The following is an 18,785-nucleotide window of genomic DNA, read 5'->3' on the forward strand; positions in this document are numbered from 1 at the left end:
TCTCTCGAGAAGTACAGTGAGGATCTCTGAATGATCCAATGTTGACCTGAATGGCTGATGATTATAAATTGAATCCACCTGTGTGTAATCAAGTCTCCATATAAATGCACCTGCTCTGTGATAGTCTCAGAGGTCCGTTTAAAGCACAGAGAGCATCATAGAACAAGGAACACACCAGGCAGCTCCGAGATGTGAAGAAGTTTAAAGCTGGATTTGGATACTAAAACATTTCCCAAGTTTTAAACATCCTAATGAGCACTGTGCAAGTGATAGTATAGAAATGGAAGGAGTATTAGATCAATGCAAATCTATGAAGACCTGTCGTCCCTCTAAACTCTCAGCTCAGACAAGGAGAAGACTGATCAGAGATGCAGCCAAGAGGCCCTTGATCACTGTGGATCAACTGCAGAGATCTACAGCTGAGGTGGGAGAATCTGCACATAGGACAACAATCTCTCGTATACGTCACAAATCTGGCCTTTATGGAAGGGTGGAAAGAAGAAAGCCATTTCTTAAAGATATCCATAAAAAGTCTTGTTTAAAGTTTGCGACAAGCCACCAGGGAGACACAGCAAACATGTGGGAGACTGTTCTCTGGTCAGATGAAACCAAAATCAAACTTTTTGGCAGCAATGCAAAATGTTATGTTTGGCATAAAAGAAACACACCATCCCCACTGTCAAACATGTGGGTTGCAGCATCATGGCTTGAGCTGGTATTTTTTCCAGCAAGGACCCAGATGATGTTTAAAATTGATGGGAGGATGGATGGGGCTAAATACAGGACTATTCTGGAAGAAAACCTGTTGTAGTCTGCAAAAGGCCTGAGACTGGAGACTGGATATGATGGGAATTTATGCTGCAATGAGACAATGTTCCAAAACATAAAGCAAAATCTACAATGGAATGGTTCACAAATAAACATATCTAGGTGTTAAAATGGCCAAGTCAAAGTCCAGCTCCGAACCTAATCGAGGATCTATGGAAAGAACTTGCTGTAATTGCAGCATACAAAGTATTAACTCAAAGGGGTTGAATCATTTTGTTAAAAAAGTTTAAAATATCCATTACGTTTTGTTCCACTTCGTGATTGTGTCCCAATTGGTGATTCTTCACAAAATACTTTATCTTTGTTTTAAGCCTGAAATGTGGCCAAAAGTTCAAGGGGGCCGAATACTTTCGCAAGGCAATGTATATGCTAACACTGTTTTTATTACTATCCAATTTAAAGGAGAAAAAAAGTATCTTTCCTTCAGTTTAATTTTATGTATTTTTCTCCCCAGTTTACTATGTTCATCTGCTGTGCGATCATTATCGCCATCATTCAGTACTGTAACTTCTGCCATCTCAGCTACTGGATGCGGTCCACAATAGCCACACTGGTGGGACTGGCAATGCTTGCTCTGCTCTGCTGCCCCCCCTGCAGGTAGGAGAAAACTAAAAAAAAAATAATCATGGGAAATTTCACATTTTGTGTTGCTCAAAAAACTTAAAGTGAATTTGTAAAGTTGTTTTTCATACTTCAAAATGATGCGTTTGAGTTGGAGCTGCATATGCATGCATTTACATATTATTAGTTATACTTTATTGAACATAATTATAACCTTACTTATTTCATATGTTTATACTGCTATGCTTCATTATTGGTTCCAGGCTGTGACCTATTTTGTTGCAATTCTAAAACTATGACTTGAGCAGTTTTTGTTTAATTGATCTTTTTATTTTTTATTTTTTTTTACTGACATACTGCTAGGTGAAGTACAGTAATATGTCATGGCAGAGACAATTATATGCTCTAATTTTCTTTAAAGGTCAAAAGGAAGCTTTCAGTACTATAGCTGTTAGAAATCAGCAAAAACCATAAGCAAGTCACACTGATGAATATTGACTTTATGAAGTCACAATCTTTAAAGGAGCTCATTGGTAGTCTGTCAGCTTAGAACGACTTCCTGTGACATCCAACCCCCAACTGTCATCCTCAAAGAGGGCCTAACCATGTTGAAATAAGCATTTTACCCTCTTTTTAACTTTTTATCACCAGGCAAAACATGTGCAGGGCTATATAGTGTTTTTTTTTTTTTTTTTTTTTTACACTTTGCAACCCACTAAAATGTACTGCACTTATTTAACTGAGAGTCAACTTCTTTATTTCCTGTATGTTGCATTACCTTCTTGATACCCATTTTTTGCAGCTTGATTTTACACAAAGTCTTCTATGTCAGTAGATTGCACCTTAGACTTGCTGGGTCCTATTACAGTAAAGTGTATAACGAAAATCTTATTGATATATTATATCTTATGTGACCTACCTTAACTTTTTTTTCAGAAGAACAACTCTTCTACATAGCACTGTATTATTTATTTTAGAGCTGTTGAGGTTTTTCTTGTTGGCCCTTTGACAAAGCTAAAGACAGAACATACAAAAACTATGCCAATATTAAATGGCATTGTAAGTTTCAGTTTGGGAATTCCTACAAAGTACTAAAATTTAACATTTGTATAGGAAATGTGAAAATCCAATACTCTCATTCTGCTGCTGTTGCATGTTTATTATATGTTTTGTTTTGCCATATCTTAACATTTTATTCTTTTTCTTTTCACTAGGCCGTATGTGCAAAGCAACATCACAAACAGCTCAGATTTCTTGTCCGACAACTCAAGTTCTGTTCAACAACCCGATTCCGATCCACACAAACGTCTTATACCTGAAGCCTGTGTGGCCTTCTTCCTGCTGCTTCTCCTTGTCTGGTTCCTTAACCATGAATTTGAGGTTAGCTACCGCTTGCACTACCATGGCAATGTAGAAGCTGATCAGCACCGCATCAAGATTCAGAACATGAGGGACCAAGCAGACTGGCTGCTTCGAAATATAATCCCAATCCATGTTGCCGAGCAACTTAAGGTCACCCAGAGTTATTCCAAGAACCATGACAATGTGGGGGTCATATTTGCCAGTATTGTGAACTTCAGCGAGTTTTACGAAGAAAGCTACGAGGGAGGTAAAGAGTGCTATCGTGTTCTCAATGAGTTAATCGGTGACTTTGATGAGCTTTTACGCAAGCCTGCCTTTGCCAACATTGAAAAGATCAAGACCATTGGTGCAACCTACATGGCTGCTGCTGGACTCAACACTCAGCAGTGTGCGGATGCAGCTCATCCTCATGCTCACCTTCGCGCTCTTTTCGATTTTGCCCTTGAAATGATGCGAGTGGTGGACGACTTCAACAAGAACATGCTTGGCTTTGGTTTTAAGCTTCGGATTGGCTTTAATCACGGGCCCCTGACAGCAGGTGTGATTGGTACCACCAAGCTTCTCTATGACATCTGGGGGGACACGGTCAACATTGCCAGCCGCATGGACACGACGGGCGTGGAGTGCCGCGTTCAGGTCAGCGAAGAAAGCTACTGCGTGCTCAGTGGCATGGATTACGAGTTTGATTATCGAGGGACGGTTAACGTCAAAGGCAAAGGTCAGATGAAGACATTTCTTTATCCTAAGAGCAGCGACAGTGGCCCTGTGCCTCAGTACCAGCTCTCAGTTTCACCAGAGATCAGAGCACAGGTGGACGGTAGCATCGGGCGGTCTCCAACTGACGAGATCGCAAACATGGTGCCAACCACCAGCTAGAATGCAAACAGTACCAAAATGATGGTCCCCAGTTCCAGCACTGGTTCCTCAAACACATCAGGACTCAGTCAAATGAAAGACTCAGACATCCATGAAAGACATCCCCCGACAGCCGCTTCTTGTGCCAGAAGGTCCATGTCACACAGTGGCTTAACATCGATACCTGTAACTTCTCTGGAGGGATACTCGCCAAATACCAAGCAGCTCAAAGTCTCGCCCTCAATCCAGCCACATGCACCTCAACACTCACCAAGCAAAGACGCAAAAGACAAACAAAAGAATAAATGTGACATGAATGCTGGAGATTTAACCAGGCTTTAAGCGTTTGCTGCAATGGCACTTTTCTAACCAACCTTCTTCCCTTTAAGGTCTCATTACTGCTGGCTGGCATGTGTAGAAGCTATACATAAGTCCAACTTCAGGTAGAGAGGGAGGATTTGGACTGACACAGGAGTCTGGATGGTACAAACAGGCCAGGTTATTTGTCAGCCAAGAATAAGGTTGTTAATAGTGTAAATGTGATTAGCTGATCTGGGTAAGGGTGCTTGGTGGACCACATGTAGGGTGTCAGGCAGATATTCAGAGAAAATTGAAAATTGCCTCCTAACAACCCCATTGTCTGCCATTAACTTACTTGATTATCTTTGCACCTTTAATCTTGATTGTTTCTGTCAGATGTCTTTTAAGTGCCTTTAGAATAGAATAAGATTTAAACAAGGCCTTTTTTTAACTTGATAACTAAAAGGGAAAACTTTACAAGCTGAATTTCTGGGAATATAGCTTTGCTTTTGCTATTTTTGTTGCTTTTAATGAGCTATATTTTGCAAGTACATGCTTTGCCTTTCTTTCAAGAAGGAAATCAATGATGTGGGAATTCATATAAGGGGACAATTTGGATTTTTTTTTTAAGGTGTGATTCTGTGTTGCCGCAATGGAGACAATGAATGCTAACAGTCAGACGGACCTAATGTTGTAAATCTCAAGGTGACAATGTATGCATCTATGGACTGCATTGCTTTATTATTAGACATTGTCCACATCTTCACGATATTGGTTCTGTTTTATCAGAACAACAATGTCTGAGTTGCTAGGAATAATTATGCAGACGTGCTACTAGGATATTAATCCCCCAGAATCATTTTTGAACTGTGCAACCTGGAAGAGCACAGGAGCTATTGTGTTTTGTATAAACTCTAAAGCGGTTGTTGCTGGTGCTCCCAGCAGCCATCATAAAATAGTCAATGTCCTTAATGTAGTAACACGGATAATCATATCTTGCATTGTTTTCCAGGCGTATACAAATTTTCAGAGGTTGGAATCATTTTCATTATAAGATACAAAGGCCAAAAGTTGACCTAAAATCTTGCAGGACTTAAAGTGAAAGTTGATAAGGCAAGTTGCTGGCTGCATTAACCGAGATCAGAAATAACCTGATAGTAACATGGATGTTGTTTAGCCTTAAAACAGAAACAGAATTAACAATGGCCTTTTTAAGGTTTTCCGTGGTCAATCTCTCCATTTGTTGAGGTGTTGTTCTTAGTCCAAATGTTTATTCTAGTCTTGATGAACTAGGAACAAACTTAAGTCACAGACCAATGGGCAAATTATTACAGATGTTTGTCAAAAAAACTAATGCAACTTTAGCATAGTAATGCAGATGTTAGTCAGCACAAAAATGGACAGAAACAGCACTGTCTTGTTCAAATTAGCAGATGTGAACTGTCCTAGAGTTTAGGCCGATTTTATCGATTGAAATACTTTTCTTCGTTTGAGGTTTAAGTTGTTTATGTTAGCTAAAATTCATTAGGTGTTAACTTTTCACAACTTTAAAGACGTTTCTACTTTTCAATAAACTTATGTTAATATGACATTAAAAGGGAAAATGTTATTGATTACTTTTGTTGAAAATCAGATTTCTTTAGGTTTTAAAAAACAAATTAGACAAGAGCTCTAGGGGGGTAAAAAAAAAAAAAAAAACTGCACAATAATTGCTTCAAGTTGTGTGTTAAACCCAGAAAAGTTCCCGTGAGTTTCAGGACTACTGGTACAGGGCACTGCCGGACGAGGCCTCGCCGATTGAGCGTATCGTACGCATTAAGTGTTGCGTGTCCTTTATTCTATAATGTGTTCAGGGCAACAGTTAAACTCCCCTAGAGTTACTCGAATTATTACATTTCCAGCTAGTTTGTTAAGATCTTTATTTTTCCAGAAAACTATACAATTATTTCTTCAGCTATACTTAATTGGCATGCTTGCATTATAGTAAGGCTTCTAGTAGTTCTCCCTGGCCCACATTTTAGACCATTGTAGGAGCTCAAGATGTGTTTGGTGTTTTACAAGAAGCTGAAATAATAAATGGTTTTAAGATTTCAGATGATCTAAAAGCAGAAAAAAATGAAGAAAAAAACTGCCTAAGGGGTTGGATTGCATTACACTGTGTTAAAGTAGTCTTAGTTCTCTCAAGACGAGGATAATCAATGTGGAATGTCACAAATGTGTTTGTGTTGTTACATGAAACTTAAACTGTTCATCTAAGACGCTTAACTCTCCAGGATCTCAAAGACATTACTGGATGCAAACAGCTTGACGCTTTAGCTGCTTCAAACCTTTAGTGGCATGAAACTTAGTGTGCTAGCACTGTAATTGCAAAAGTGTCTCAAATGTATTTCATGGTTCTAGGTGTTTTTAAAGCTTTTTTTTCTCTACCATGCTACAACATTGAATTAGCCTACAGTGCATTTTCTCTCATCGTAACTTAAAACGGGTTGTGTGTGCTCAAACGGATTGTGTGCTCAAGAGCAAAACAAGTCCAATTGTTTTGCAAGTCTTAAATCAGGAAAAAAACACAATGGATCACAAATGTTTGGATATTGAAACTGCCATTTCATATTATAAACTTGTAATTTAGTTTAAAAAAATCATTTAGCAATTTGCCTTATCTAAAAACTGCTTCTGTTAGCCATTTCTGTTAGTATTTCTTCTTTTTTTTAAATGCCTTATATATCTGATATTTGGGTTGTGTTTAAACTTGTTTCAATTTTACTTTAAAGGGTTTGAATGATTGCAAAATATATACAAATATTCTTAAATCAAATTTTATTTTGATAGTTTTCTAACATCCTCAGTGCCTTTTCTCGATGCATGAATAAAAGTGATGGTACACAATTAAAATAACTATTCTTTTCCATTGTGGTCTGGTATTGCGTGTCAAATGGAGTTGGTTTAGTTTGAATGTGAAAACGGAGAACTAAAGGGAAACACTTTCTTTGCTCATGAGCACACAACCCCTGTAGCTTAATACGTGTGCGACACTACAAAAAGGGAAAAAACAAACACACTCATTACTATACAGTTAAGTGGTGGTAGACGTTAGGATGCAATGCGAAAAACATAAACTTGACATGTCTTTATTTTGGGGTAAAACTGAGTGTTTTTGAACTCTTGAATATTTGTGGGAACAGACATTTATGTACATTTGTTTCTAATTTCTGGCTGCTTTGTTTTACCTGCAAACACATGAGCATACAGTGCTTTGATTGAGCTGGATTAATGTGGATGTTAGTGTAACTCTGAACCAGCAGAAAAGCAAACTGGAAAAACTGTTGATGCCAAAGAGTGTCATTCCCATCTCATGCAATTTCTCTGTGTGCTCTCTGTTTTATGGTTGCCCCAAACCTGCCCCCACCCCCCAAACAAAAAACACAAACTGTCAAATTGCAATTGCACAAAGCTCTCATTTCTGATGTACATTTTGCCTTTCTACTGTAAAGCATTTTATATTATTTATATAAGGGCATGTAATTGGGTATTAAATAGTTTAGAAGTGGGAAAACTTAAACGACGTTGAAAAATGTGTGTTTTGTTTGCATGCATTTATAAAAGTTCCACTAGTATCTCTAAAAGAAGTCCAATTTTTTTTTTCTCAGAGTGTACATTTATAATGAGCTCAGCTAAGATTGTGGATGAGCTCAAGTGGAGTAGATTACTATTTCTCTCCTACAGTAACTTGTGTTTTGTTTCAGTTATGTTTTGTAAAAAGCACGCTAGTAAAGTGGTAGTTTGAATAAAAGTCACTTGCTGAAAATCAAAGAGAATGATTGAATTTACAGCCTGAGCATTACATCAACTTACGTAGTAAGGCAGACCTTCAGATTTTGCTTTCCATTTTTTTTCTCTTTTTATTATGAAGCAATAATTAAAATGTATGTCACATACTGCTTGAAGGTAAGGGTGGTGTGAGTAGCGAGTTCAACATGGGTTAATCTAACCAATACATCATTTTCTACATGTTTACTGTCTCTGCTGCACAGCCTGTGTCAAACATCAAACTGGACATTTGATTTCTATCTTTCAACAATACTTTATTCAATAATAATATTAATAATTGACCTTTTATTGATCTCACACTGGAGAACTTTATTTCTGCATTTAACCCATCCACTTGGTGAGCAGTGGGCTGCCATTGTGTGGCGCCAGGGGATCAGTGTGGGGGTTAAGGGTCTTGCTCAGGGAGCCAGAGTGGAGGCTGTGGGGATCAAACCAGGTACTTGCAACCTTCTCAAAGCACAACAGCACTGCTCTAACCACTAGGCCAACACTCCCATACTGTTATTTTGGTCCATTTTTTGTCGTGCACAACAGCGATATGGTCAACAGATTTTTCAAACAGAAATGTGGATATATGCAGAAATTCTATGGGACTCTTCCCTGTCTATGCTCACATTACCTAGCCTGTTATATCAGTTTAAAATATGTGAACTGGCTCATTTAAACATTCTATCTGGGCTATCTGGTGTCTTCAGGATGCTGTTTGTTTAATAACATTCTCTTATACACCTCTGAGTCCGAGAACATTATCATACCAAGTTGTTGCCCTGTGTACTTTACCAGTTTGGTCATCCTTTTGCCTACTAGAAGCAATGGAGTTTCCTGGATTTTTAGGGGCATAGTAAAATGGTGCATATCTACGGAAGAGGATTAGGGAAGAGGACTGAAAAAATTGAAAAAGCTGACCAATTTTTACATTTTATTTCAGTTTAAAATGGGAAAAAAAGGCAGAATTCTGACCCTTTTTTTCAGAATTCTGATCTTTTTCTCAGAATTTTGACTTTAATCTCAGCTTTATGACTTTAATCTCAGAATTCTCACTTTAATCTCTGAATTCTGACCTTTTCTTTCAGAATTCTCACTTTGATCTTAGAATTCTGACCTTTTTCTCAGAATTCTCACTTTAATCTCAGAATTCTGACCTTTTTCTCAGAATTCTAACTTTAAACTCAAAATTCTGACCTTTTTTCTTAGAACTCTGACTTTAATCTCAGAATTCTCACTTTAATCTCAGAATTGTGGATCTTAATGTAGATGGGCACCATGAAGGAAGAGATGTGGGAGCACTCCGCTTCACTGACAAAGATGTGAGTTGTTTGGGAAGGCCCTGCTAACATGTTTGTTAGCTGTCAGACAACAGTCAGAATTGTGATATTAAGGTCAGAATTCTGAGATTAAAGTCAAAATTCTTAGATAAAAATTCAGAATTCTTAGAAAAAAGTCAGAATTCTAACTTTTTTTGTCATATACTGAAATAAAATGTAAAAATCAGTTAACTTTTTAAAAAATTTTCAGTGGCCCTAGTCCTCTTCTGTACATATACATGTATGAGATGTATTTGTCATACATGGAACAAAACTTTTCATTTTTGGTATTTAACCTGATCCCTACGGTATATCTGGAGGTCTGAGGATGTAAAGTAAAAATTATTGGCAAGCCTGATTAACTGTAGCCTTCACCTTGATGCTAGTTTAAATGTCCCTTCCTTTTTGCTTTGTTGGTGATTTCGTTTATTTTTTCACTGCATTTAGTTGACATATGTGTAAAGTTTTATAAAAACTGAACATCTTTAATTTATTACACGCCTTAAGGTAACTTCTCATACGTTCACATGACGCACGGTGGGACACAGGTTTACGTCAGGGCGTCAGAGCACTACCCCCTCCTCCCACCTTAAAAAAAAAAACTTTTTTTTTTTTTTTGTATCGGAGGAATCAACAGCCGCCATCTTGACGCGGCTCGGAGTCGGGATTTCGGGGGAGCACAAATTTTAAAACCGACCGGAGCCACCCAGACACGGCTGAAACGGGATTTTTACGGCCGATAACCGAAGAGTTGGTTCTTCCGCAGAGAATGAGCCCAAACATGCGAGGCTTGCGGGGTTTTTAATCGTCTCGAAAGGCCACTGTATATTTGATTTCCCTTTCGGAGAGCGCCGCTGGTTGTCGCCGTATCTCCGTCCAGGGAACGTTGTATTTACCCGACAGACAGCGACGAGAAAAAATATCCGTCTCATAGAAAATATTTTCTGAATTTTTCTCTTTTTTATTTAGCAAAAATCAGATTTTATCGCCGCTTCTTTTGACCGTAAAAAAATGATTCTCCACATAGGGGAAACCGAGCATCTTCGAGCGATGGGATTTGCCTGTTCGCTTTGTTATATTTTATAATTGTTTTTTATTTATTTTTCTCGCACTGAAATATTTCGTGGACGCAGTAAATTGGGGATAATTATGTGGGTGTTGGGTGTTGGATTATCATGGGGTGATCTTCGGTGGCGAAGCGTGGCGCTGTTGCCCTTCTTTTGAATATCGTCTTCTCCGGGCAACATTTCACCGCTCTGCCAGTTAAAAGAAAATAAACTACTAAGCACGCTTCTTCGCACGCAACATTGGAAGAACAAAAAAACGACTCAAAGCCTGGGTTGACCACACTATTATTTTTTTCCGGCATCACCGCTCGTTGATAATTTTCACCGAGCAGGATGGCTGACAATCTTCTGGATGCGGGACCCCCCACTGCAAAGCGACCCAAGATGAATTCACCCCTATCAGGATCAGACGGCCCAGGTAAGGACTCCACACCACCTGAACACCTCTATAGTTTAAAATCAAGTAGACTGAGGACACCAAAGGGAAAAGGAAAGTGTAAATCAACACCAAGCTGCCACCTGAGCCATGGGATGCGCAAATATCAGAGGAACTGTACACGAAGTTCCTGTCGGATTCCTCCAATGAATGAACTCTTATAGCGTTAAAACTGATAGTTTTAAACACCAATAATGTAACCAGAAAGTCATTTATAACTTCTTTATCCCATTGAAGAGAAATTAAGCCTTTATAACTCATGTCCATTAAAATTTGGGAATTTTTTTTATTTGTTTATTTTTCGATGTTTTATCATTTTATCAGTTAGATTTCTGTTTTTATTTGATATTAATACTTGAATCTGGGAAAAGAAGGCATTTGTCCTCCATCACTCAGAGGGTTTGGATTTAGGCTGTGCTGGTAGGAAATAAAATGGGAAACATAACTAGAGTAGACAAGACTTCCTTGTTTCTTTTTTTTTTTTTTTTTTTTAAAGAGTAAACATACAAAACTTTATTAAACTGCCTTCAGTTTTACAGCTGAGTATTGCTGATTACTCTGGGGTCTATTTACCTGTCTAACTTGCAGAACAGCTTTCCTCACAAATATAGGAGGAGGAAATCATGTGGCATCTTAAAGCTTGCAGATATTACAGACAATAACCTATGGAAGACTTTGCATTATAAGTTTAAAATCAACATATTAGTCTATTATTACTATGTATCTTTCTTAGAAGTTGCAGTCTTCTAAAGTGAATTCACTTTAAAAGGTAGTTTGAATTGGAAATAGGATGATTTATACCTTCAAGGATCTTATAGATTGAAACTTTTCTAAGCATGTACTCTTGATTCTCACACTGACTGTTAATAAAAACACTAACATATCACAGCGGGTACTCATAATAACCTTACAAACAAAATTTGTTTGTAAGCCATTCAACCCCTTAACCACAGAGGGTTTTAGGAGCATATTCCTAAAATGATAGTGGAAATGTAACATAAATAATTTGTATGACTGATAAGCCTTTGAAGAATTTTTTTCAGGTGGAGCCACTATTGTATATGTCATGATTTCTGATTGATAGGTTATCAAACAGGTTAAATCAAAAGAGCTTTGCCATTTATTTTTTTTTAAATAAACACTGCAAAAAAAACATCAAAACACCTTTGAAACTCAGGATAAACCCTCACTCTATATAGAACCACATTTTGACTATAACTGCAGCACATTTGGACTGAATTGGTTGAAGTTTGCTCCACAAGGGTTTTAATAGACGGTGTGGCAAGCGGACATGTGATTTTGGAACAGATGTACCAAAATGGCCAAAAAATGCAAAAAAGTTTTTGTTTCTTTGTCTAATTAAAAGGAATCTGGTCAAATCAAAGTTCTGATTTCCATGTATCTCTATTTCTGTATATAAAAAGTTTTTTAAATAAAATGTTACTGTTTCATCAAAATTTGCCATTGTAGGCACCATGATATCAATAAACTGAATAGATAATTAGATTTATTTTTTCCTGAATACAAGATGCTATGTCTAACTATGACAAAATGGCTATAATAAAGTGTATCAGCAGTAGTGTGCAATTTTAAGCAGAGTAGCTGCGAGGTGGGGTTGAAACACGATTCATTGTAATATTTGTGTTTTATTACTAGATGAGCATTATTTCCTGCTCTATTTATGCGTCCGCTTTAATAAATAAAAATAAGCTGAAAACATAATCTTAAAGCAGAGTACATTCACAAACCCGGTATCTTTGCATGATCCCATCTATGTGGCAGAATCAAAGCAGCTGTAACCAGGATCAGTTAAAACATTTTTATTACAAGATCAGCATTATTTCTTACTCTATTTATGTGCCCTTTTTCGAAACGGCAGACACGGGATATAGAGAAGCTGGATTTACAAAGTTATGCCCGAATGTATTCATAGGCCTAGTCCAGGGTAAGATTTTGGTCTGAATAATTTCCTTCATTGCTTCCTAATCTGTCATTTTCTCCTTCTGTACCATTGTGATATTTAACATCATGGGAGAAAGGAAAAAAAAGATCTGTAAGGTAGGCCTGGGCGATATGAAAAAATTGAATATGATACATTTGGGCTATAATCACCATGCACAATATATTTCACTATATATTTAAATTACTAAGGGTGCTCCGATTGATCGGTCACCGATCGTTATCGGCCGATAAAGGCTTTAAATAGTTTGATCGGCGGTCTCCATAAAGGCCGATCAGACGGGCCGATTAGACGCACTACTTGTTGGATTCACTCCTCCGATTCCTCTAGGGGCGCTGTAGTTGATCTGCATTGGTATGCGACTGGAAGTGGGGAAGAAGAAGAAAACGGACGGCTCAAATGGCGGCCTCCCTACATTCACCAGTCTGGCAGTTCTTCAAGGTGTCTGAAAATGACAATACATTAGCGATTTGCAACGTGTGTGCCAAGGAAATTCCTCGAGGCGGAAAGCTCCAAAGACATTTTAACACCACCAATCTCATCAGACATTTGAAGGTTAGTCACAGAAAGGAGTACGAGGAGTTTTCAACGTTAGCTAGCGCTAAGGCAGAGAGAGAGCGGTGTGCAGCTCCGGCGCCACTCACTCAGCTGTCTGTTACGGAGACATTGCAACGACAGCAACCCTACAGTAATGACAGCAAGAAAAAAAAGGAAATATCAGCCAAAATAATGGAATTCATATGCCTCGATCACCAGCCGCTGTCAATTGTGGAAGACAAAGGGTTCCGGCGACTCATGTATTACTTGGATCCCCGCTACACTCTGCCCGGACGTAAATATTTCACTGATGTTTGCCTGCCACAGTTATACCAAACCGTGTTTGCACATGTTGACACCCTAATGAAGGACAATATCACATCAATCAGCTTCACAAGTGACATTTGGAGTTCAAATGTATGTCCCATGTCCATGTTGAGCCTAACTGCGCAGTTTATTAATCAGAACTTTGAGTTAAAAAGAGTTGTTCTTCATTCTCAAGAATTTTCGGGGTCACACACCGCGGAGGCTCTTGCTGCCGCATTCTGCGACATGTTTCGCGCATGGGGAATCCCGAAGGAAAAAGTGCACGTTATTCTCACGGATAATGCCAAGAACATGGTAAAGGCTATGAGGGATGCAGATCTACCCAGCCTGCCGTGCATGGCTCATACACTGCAGCTTGCCGTTGCTGACGGAGTTCTATCACAACGCAGCATCGCTGATATAATAGCCTGTGGAAGACGCATCGTCGGTCATTTCAAACATTCCCAGCTTGCCTACTCTCGACTTCAAAATATTCAGAAGCAAGTTGGCCAGCCTATTAAGAGGCTGCAACAGGATGTACCTACCAGGTGGAACAGTACAGTTAATATGCTACGTAGTCTGATGGAACAGAAGCGTGCCCTATGTGCTTATGGAGCTGACTATGACTTGCCTTCCATGTTCACTGGCAGCCAGTGGAAATTGGTGGAAAATATGATTTCTCTACTAGCCCCGTTTGAAGAGCTCACGCACCAGATCAGCTCATCAACTGCATCGGCTGCAGATGTTATACCATCCATCAGAGCCTTAACCCGTCTTCTGGAGAAAGCCGCTGAGACGGACCAAGGTGTAAAGACTTCGAAAGCCACATTGTTGGAAGCGGTCCAGAACAGATTCAGTGGCATTCAATCGAAGCGCCTGTATACCATCGCAACAGTGCTCGATCCGAGGTGAGAACTTAATTCACACAACTCTTTCTCTCTCTGTGTCTCATGTCAATATTAATTGAATATATTGAATTCTTAACTAAGTTTCCAAATTCCTCTTATAAGAAAAAAATCCATCTTGGCCTAAATGACTGATACATGCCTGAAATGATTGGTGTTCTAATCTTTTAGTAGGCAGGCTGGCTGGGATTTCCTAGAAAAATAAACATTTGGAAGAAGAGTTAAGACTACAGAGTAAAAATGCAAATTTGGAGTATGCTATTGCTTATTTGGGCAAAACTAGTTCACTAATCAAAACAAGAGCAGAGGATAAACTATGAAATATATTAAATAAGGGAACAATGTCTATGGTGTTATTTCTTTTCTTGAAAGGAGAGGCTGTAACTTAACCCAATTTGCCCTTTGAGATCAAAAAGTTTTTCTGATTCTTGTTTGTTTAAGTAAATCCATTAAAGTTTTATTTTTCTTTTCAACCAAAAAACAGGTATAAAGACAGATATTTCTCCGACGCACTCAAGCCCCAGATTCGCGGGCTGCTTTCTGATGTCCTTGCTACTGGACAGGAGCAGCAAAATGGTGAGGCAAGTTTGGAAGAGACTGGCACCGAGCCCCCAGAGAAAGTCCCACGAGCTGGCTCCTTACACGCTATGTATGCTGAGTTGTTGGATGAAGACGGGGAACATGGTGGCAGTGACATCAGCAGCTCAACATCATCGCAGATGAACCTCTACCTATCAGAGCCAGTCATCCCACGGAGCGGACAGCCGCTTGTTTTTTGGCGAGACAATAGAAGTCGTTTCCCCGCTCTCGCACAAGCAGCACGAGCCTACCTCTGTGCTCCATGCACAAGTGTAGATAGTGAGCGACTTTTTAGCACAGCAGGGAATTTTGTAGATGAGAAGAGGAACAAGCTGTCTGCCAAAAATGCAGAGATGCTTATATTTCTAAAGAAAAATCTGCCATTGATGCTTAACAAGTAAGCTTTAAGAGAAATGGCTCTACTAATCTCTATTCCTCTTCTTTCTTTCTCATTGACTCATGATTCCATGCTGTGCACTTTAAATGTATGTAGAGTTAAAGGAGCTAAAAGAACTTTTAAAGTTAGCTTCTATTTGGCTTCTATTTTCAGTTCATTACCGCACAAGCCTAAAATACATACCTTATGCCTTTTTACCATGGTATCCCAAAATATTTGATTTTGTTTTCTTTGCTCTGCACTTTAAGTTTAAGTACACTTTAAGTTTGTGTAAATTCACAATGACAGATTTTTTGTATCTTATTTATAAGGCTTATTTGTTAAGCTCTAAGCTGTTTAAGATGTTTCTAGTAAAATGTTGAACGTTTCCTGTCAAAAGTATACAGTTGACAATTCAAAATACATTATCTTCTGTTTATTTTAATACATATACCGGTACATTTTTGTTAAGACTATTATACTTGAATATATGACATGATAAATAGAAGGCTTCAGATAGACCCAGTGATCTGTGACCGGTGATCAGTGATTTTGTTTTCTTTGCTCTGCACTTTAAGTTTAAGTACACTTTAAGTTTGTGTAAATTAACAATGACAGATTTTTTGTATCTTATTTATATGGCTTATTTGTTAAGCTCTAAGCTGTTTAAGATGTTTCTAGTAAAATGTTGAACGTTTCCTGTCAATAAAAGTACAGTTGACAATTCACAATACATTATCTTCTGTTAATTTTAATACATATACATTTTTGTTAAGACTTAAAATTGAATAGAAGGCTTCAGATAGACCCAGTGATCGGTGACTGGTGATCGGTGATCGGTATCAACCAATACTGCTTTCAGCAATCGGTGATCGGCCCCAAAAATCCTGATCGGAGCACCCTTATAAATTACCTTAAAAAAGATAGTGTATACATTTCCACTGATATACTCATTCAAACTAACACAGACATGTTTTGGTTTCAAATAAAAAAACAAAACAAAATTAACCAGCTCAAAGCTTTACACAAATATTGTCACAATATGTCTTTCGTTGTCAGTATTATAGACCTTTAACAAGATCCCATCAACCTAACTGGAAACAAAACAAAAAGGCACAATACTTGATAAAATGCAAATTTAAAAAGGGCTTTTTTGCGCATAGTAGAAAAAAAAAATTAAGAATAGAAAAAAAAAATTGACCTCAAGTTACAAAAACAAAATCAGAACACTGTCCAAAAATTAGAGCATTATCAGAGCACCTCCAAACTATTTGTATTGATCTTTACGTGCTTGGAATTTTAAAGAACCACAAAAATTTGTAAAATTGAGAACTTTGCCAAGTTCAGAAAATGCCTGCAAAACCTCTGATCAAGACCACATCACATCACAGGGTATTAGATCATCTAAAAAAACATTTAAATCTGTAACATTTAAGTCTGCATTTGTAATTTCCCTCTATCTCTTACTTTTTCACTCACGTGAGATTGCTTTTTCAAACGACGAGGCCAACGTCATCTGTTTCACAGCTGATTTAATGTTTTAATTGGTGTGCGGGGTGATGCTGACGAGAGTTTTGTCGGACTTCCTCGGGGTGAAATCCAAACCACTTTCATATAAAATGCTGTCGCCATTTTTAGTTTACCGGTTGCTGTAGTGTGCAGTTTGGAGGAGGGGTTTATGGTGCCTGGCTAGCTTAAGTGGTAAGTCACCCGTTCTGCAAACAAGAGGCCTGGAAGGTTTTGTAGAGGTCTTTATTATTAAAAACATCAATATACTTTGTTAACCTGCAGTTGTCTTTTGATTGGTGATTTTTTTAGCCATAATTTTAACCATTTTAACGCTCTGAGGTGAAGTGGCACTTTTTTGCCTGGTAAAAATGGTAAATGGCCTGTGTTTATATAGCGCTTTTTCAAGTCAAAAGACTTGACACCTTACACTACATTCTTTAATTCATGCACACACTGATGGTGGCAAGCTACATTGTAGCCACACCTGCCCTGGGGCTCACTGACAGAAGCGAGGCCATCGTTCACTGGCGCCACCAGTCCTTCTAAACACCAGAGGTAGGCAATGTGGGAGAAGTGTCTGGCTTGAACCGGGCTTGAAAAAATGCCTTCATCCAATGCCACTGTCGCCTCTAGCGTGTAAAGGTGCATCACGTACATTTTTCTGCAGCAAAACTTGCTTAAAGCCTAGGGTTAGAAGATATTGTCCATCTCATCAGAATAGAAATAAAGCCATTTGGTTGCTTTAGATTCACTACTTTGTTTTATTTGAAATGGGTCCATTATGAAACTTAACCTAGTTTGATTGCCCGTTTTCAAAATTGATCAATTTCATTTTGTGTTGGCTCTACCCATTGAGGGTCAAGCAGATTGATATGATGGATTAAAGAAATTTGAACTCTTATGTCATTTACGTTCACGTCAACCACCCAGGGACTAAATGTGGTTGTGAATATAAGGTGAAAGAGCTCAGTGGAGAGTTTTTTTTGGAATAAAATAAGAAATGCTCTGTAGAGGTTTGTGGGTGGATTTTTAAAAAAAGTAGTTTTGATTTGGCACTAAGAAGGACTGTAAAAATCATTCATTCTCCTGTTGCTCCAGAGATGGTCCTGGCCTGACCCTCTGCCAGGCTCTGGTGCTCTGTCTGGCCTTTTAAACTTCTGCAGCTTCTGTCTGAGCTCTGAAGCGCCTCCTCGCCTTACTTCTGTTGCCCAAATGATCCGTCCCAGAAGTGGGGCAACAGTTTTGGGTCCATCTATCCATTTATCCATACATACATATCTAATCCTGCTAGCAGGTTTTTTGTCTCTTCCTCTTTGGTCTATTCCTTTCTTTTACTAGTCATTCTTAACAAGACCGATACCAATAAGTTAACCCTTTTTAGAGGGATTGGGAGTATTCATCAGTAGAATAGATATTGTAAATGAATGGCATACTTAGAAACCAGATTATTCCACGATGATTCTGTAAAAGTTTAAAAAACAATCCACTGGACTTGGTTACCAAGGTTTGAAGATGTTTCGCTTCTCCTCCAGTAACCTTGGAAACCAAGTCCAGTGGATTGGTTTTTAAACTTTTATGGAATGAATATGACTTGGATGACTGAGAATCTTCATCAGCAAAGCAAATGATTTTCTATTACTGTGGAATTTTTCAAAAAAAGACCAGCCCCCTCCACTTAAAAAAAAATGCACATGCACAACCACGTACCTGCCTATTAAACGCGTGCAAGAGCATGCACGAGCCCATTTCTCCTCACGCATACTCTATTTAAAAGTTGCTGTTGTCATATAAGCTTACTATGTCTGAAAGTCCGCCCTAATCCCTGAATCATTATATAGAGCGGGGACTATATAGTGAACTCGGTCAACTGACCGTTCAGACAGATAATCACTACTTTTTACTCCCCGTTGGTCACGTAAGTCCTCCTCGACCACGCGGTGCCCACGCCATTTTTGCTATTAGTTGCCGCAGTCTGAGAAAATTCCATAGTGCTTTGCGAGGAGAGCTCCATGAGCAAAGCATTCTGGGATATATCTGCCTCTTCTCAGGCCTTTCTTTTCTTCTCATAGACT

General features: G+C 38.5%; 2 protein-coding genes across 3 annotated transcripts in view; both read left to right on the plus strand.

Moving 5' to 3' along the window:
• LOC119773188 (adenylate cyclase type 9-like) overlaps nucleotides 1-4,050 on the plus strand; it is a 55,207-nt gene extending 51,157 nt beyond the window's left edge. The window contains exons 8-9 of the mRNA XM_038270066.1: nucleotides 1,283-1,425; nucleotides 2,604-4,050. Coding sequence (XP_038125994.1) covers nucleotides 1,283-1,425; nucleotides 2,604-3,627 — 1,167 coding nt within the window. The 3' untranslated portion in view covers nucleotides 3,628-4,050. The remainder of the gene's footprint in view (nucleotides 1-1,282; nucleotides 1,426-2,603) is intronic.
• Nucleotides 4,051-9,655: 5,605 nt separating this feature from the next.
• Nucleotides 9,656-18,785, plus strand: part of crebbpb (CREB binding protein b) — a 50,333-nt gene continuing 41,203 nt past the window's right edge. For both annotated transcript variants that reach the window (XM_038270039.1, XM_038270040.1), the window contains exon 1: nucleotides 9,656-10,523. In XM_038270039.1, coding sequence (XP_038125967.1) covers nucleotides 10,439-10,523 — 85 coding nt within the window. In that variant the 5' untranslated portion in view covers nucleotides 9,656-10,438. The remainder of the gene's footprint in view (nucleotides 10,524-18,785) is intronic.

This window comes from Cyprinodon tularosa, unplaced genomic scaffold, assembly GCF_016077235.1.
Source record: "Cyprinodon tularosa strain WSP-4 unplaced genomic scaffold, ASM1607723v1 ctg75, whole genome shotgun sequence".
In the NCBI taxonomy this organism is placed as follows: domain Eukaryota; kingdom Metazoa; phylum Chordata; class Actinopteri; order Cyprinodontiformes; family Cyprinodontidae; genus Cyprinodon; species Cyprinodon tularosa.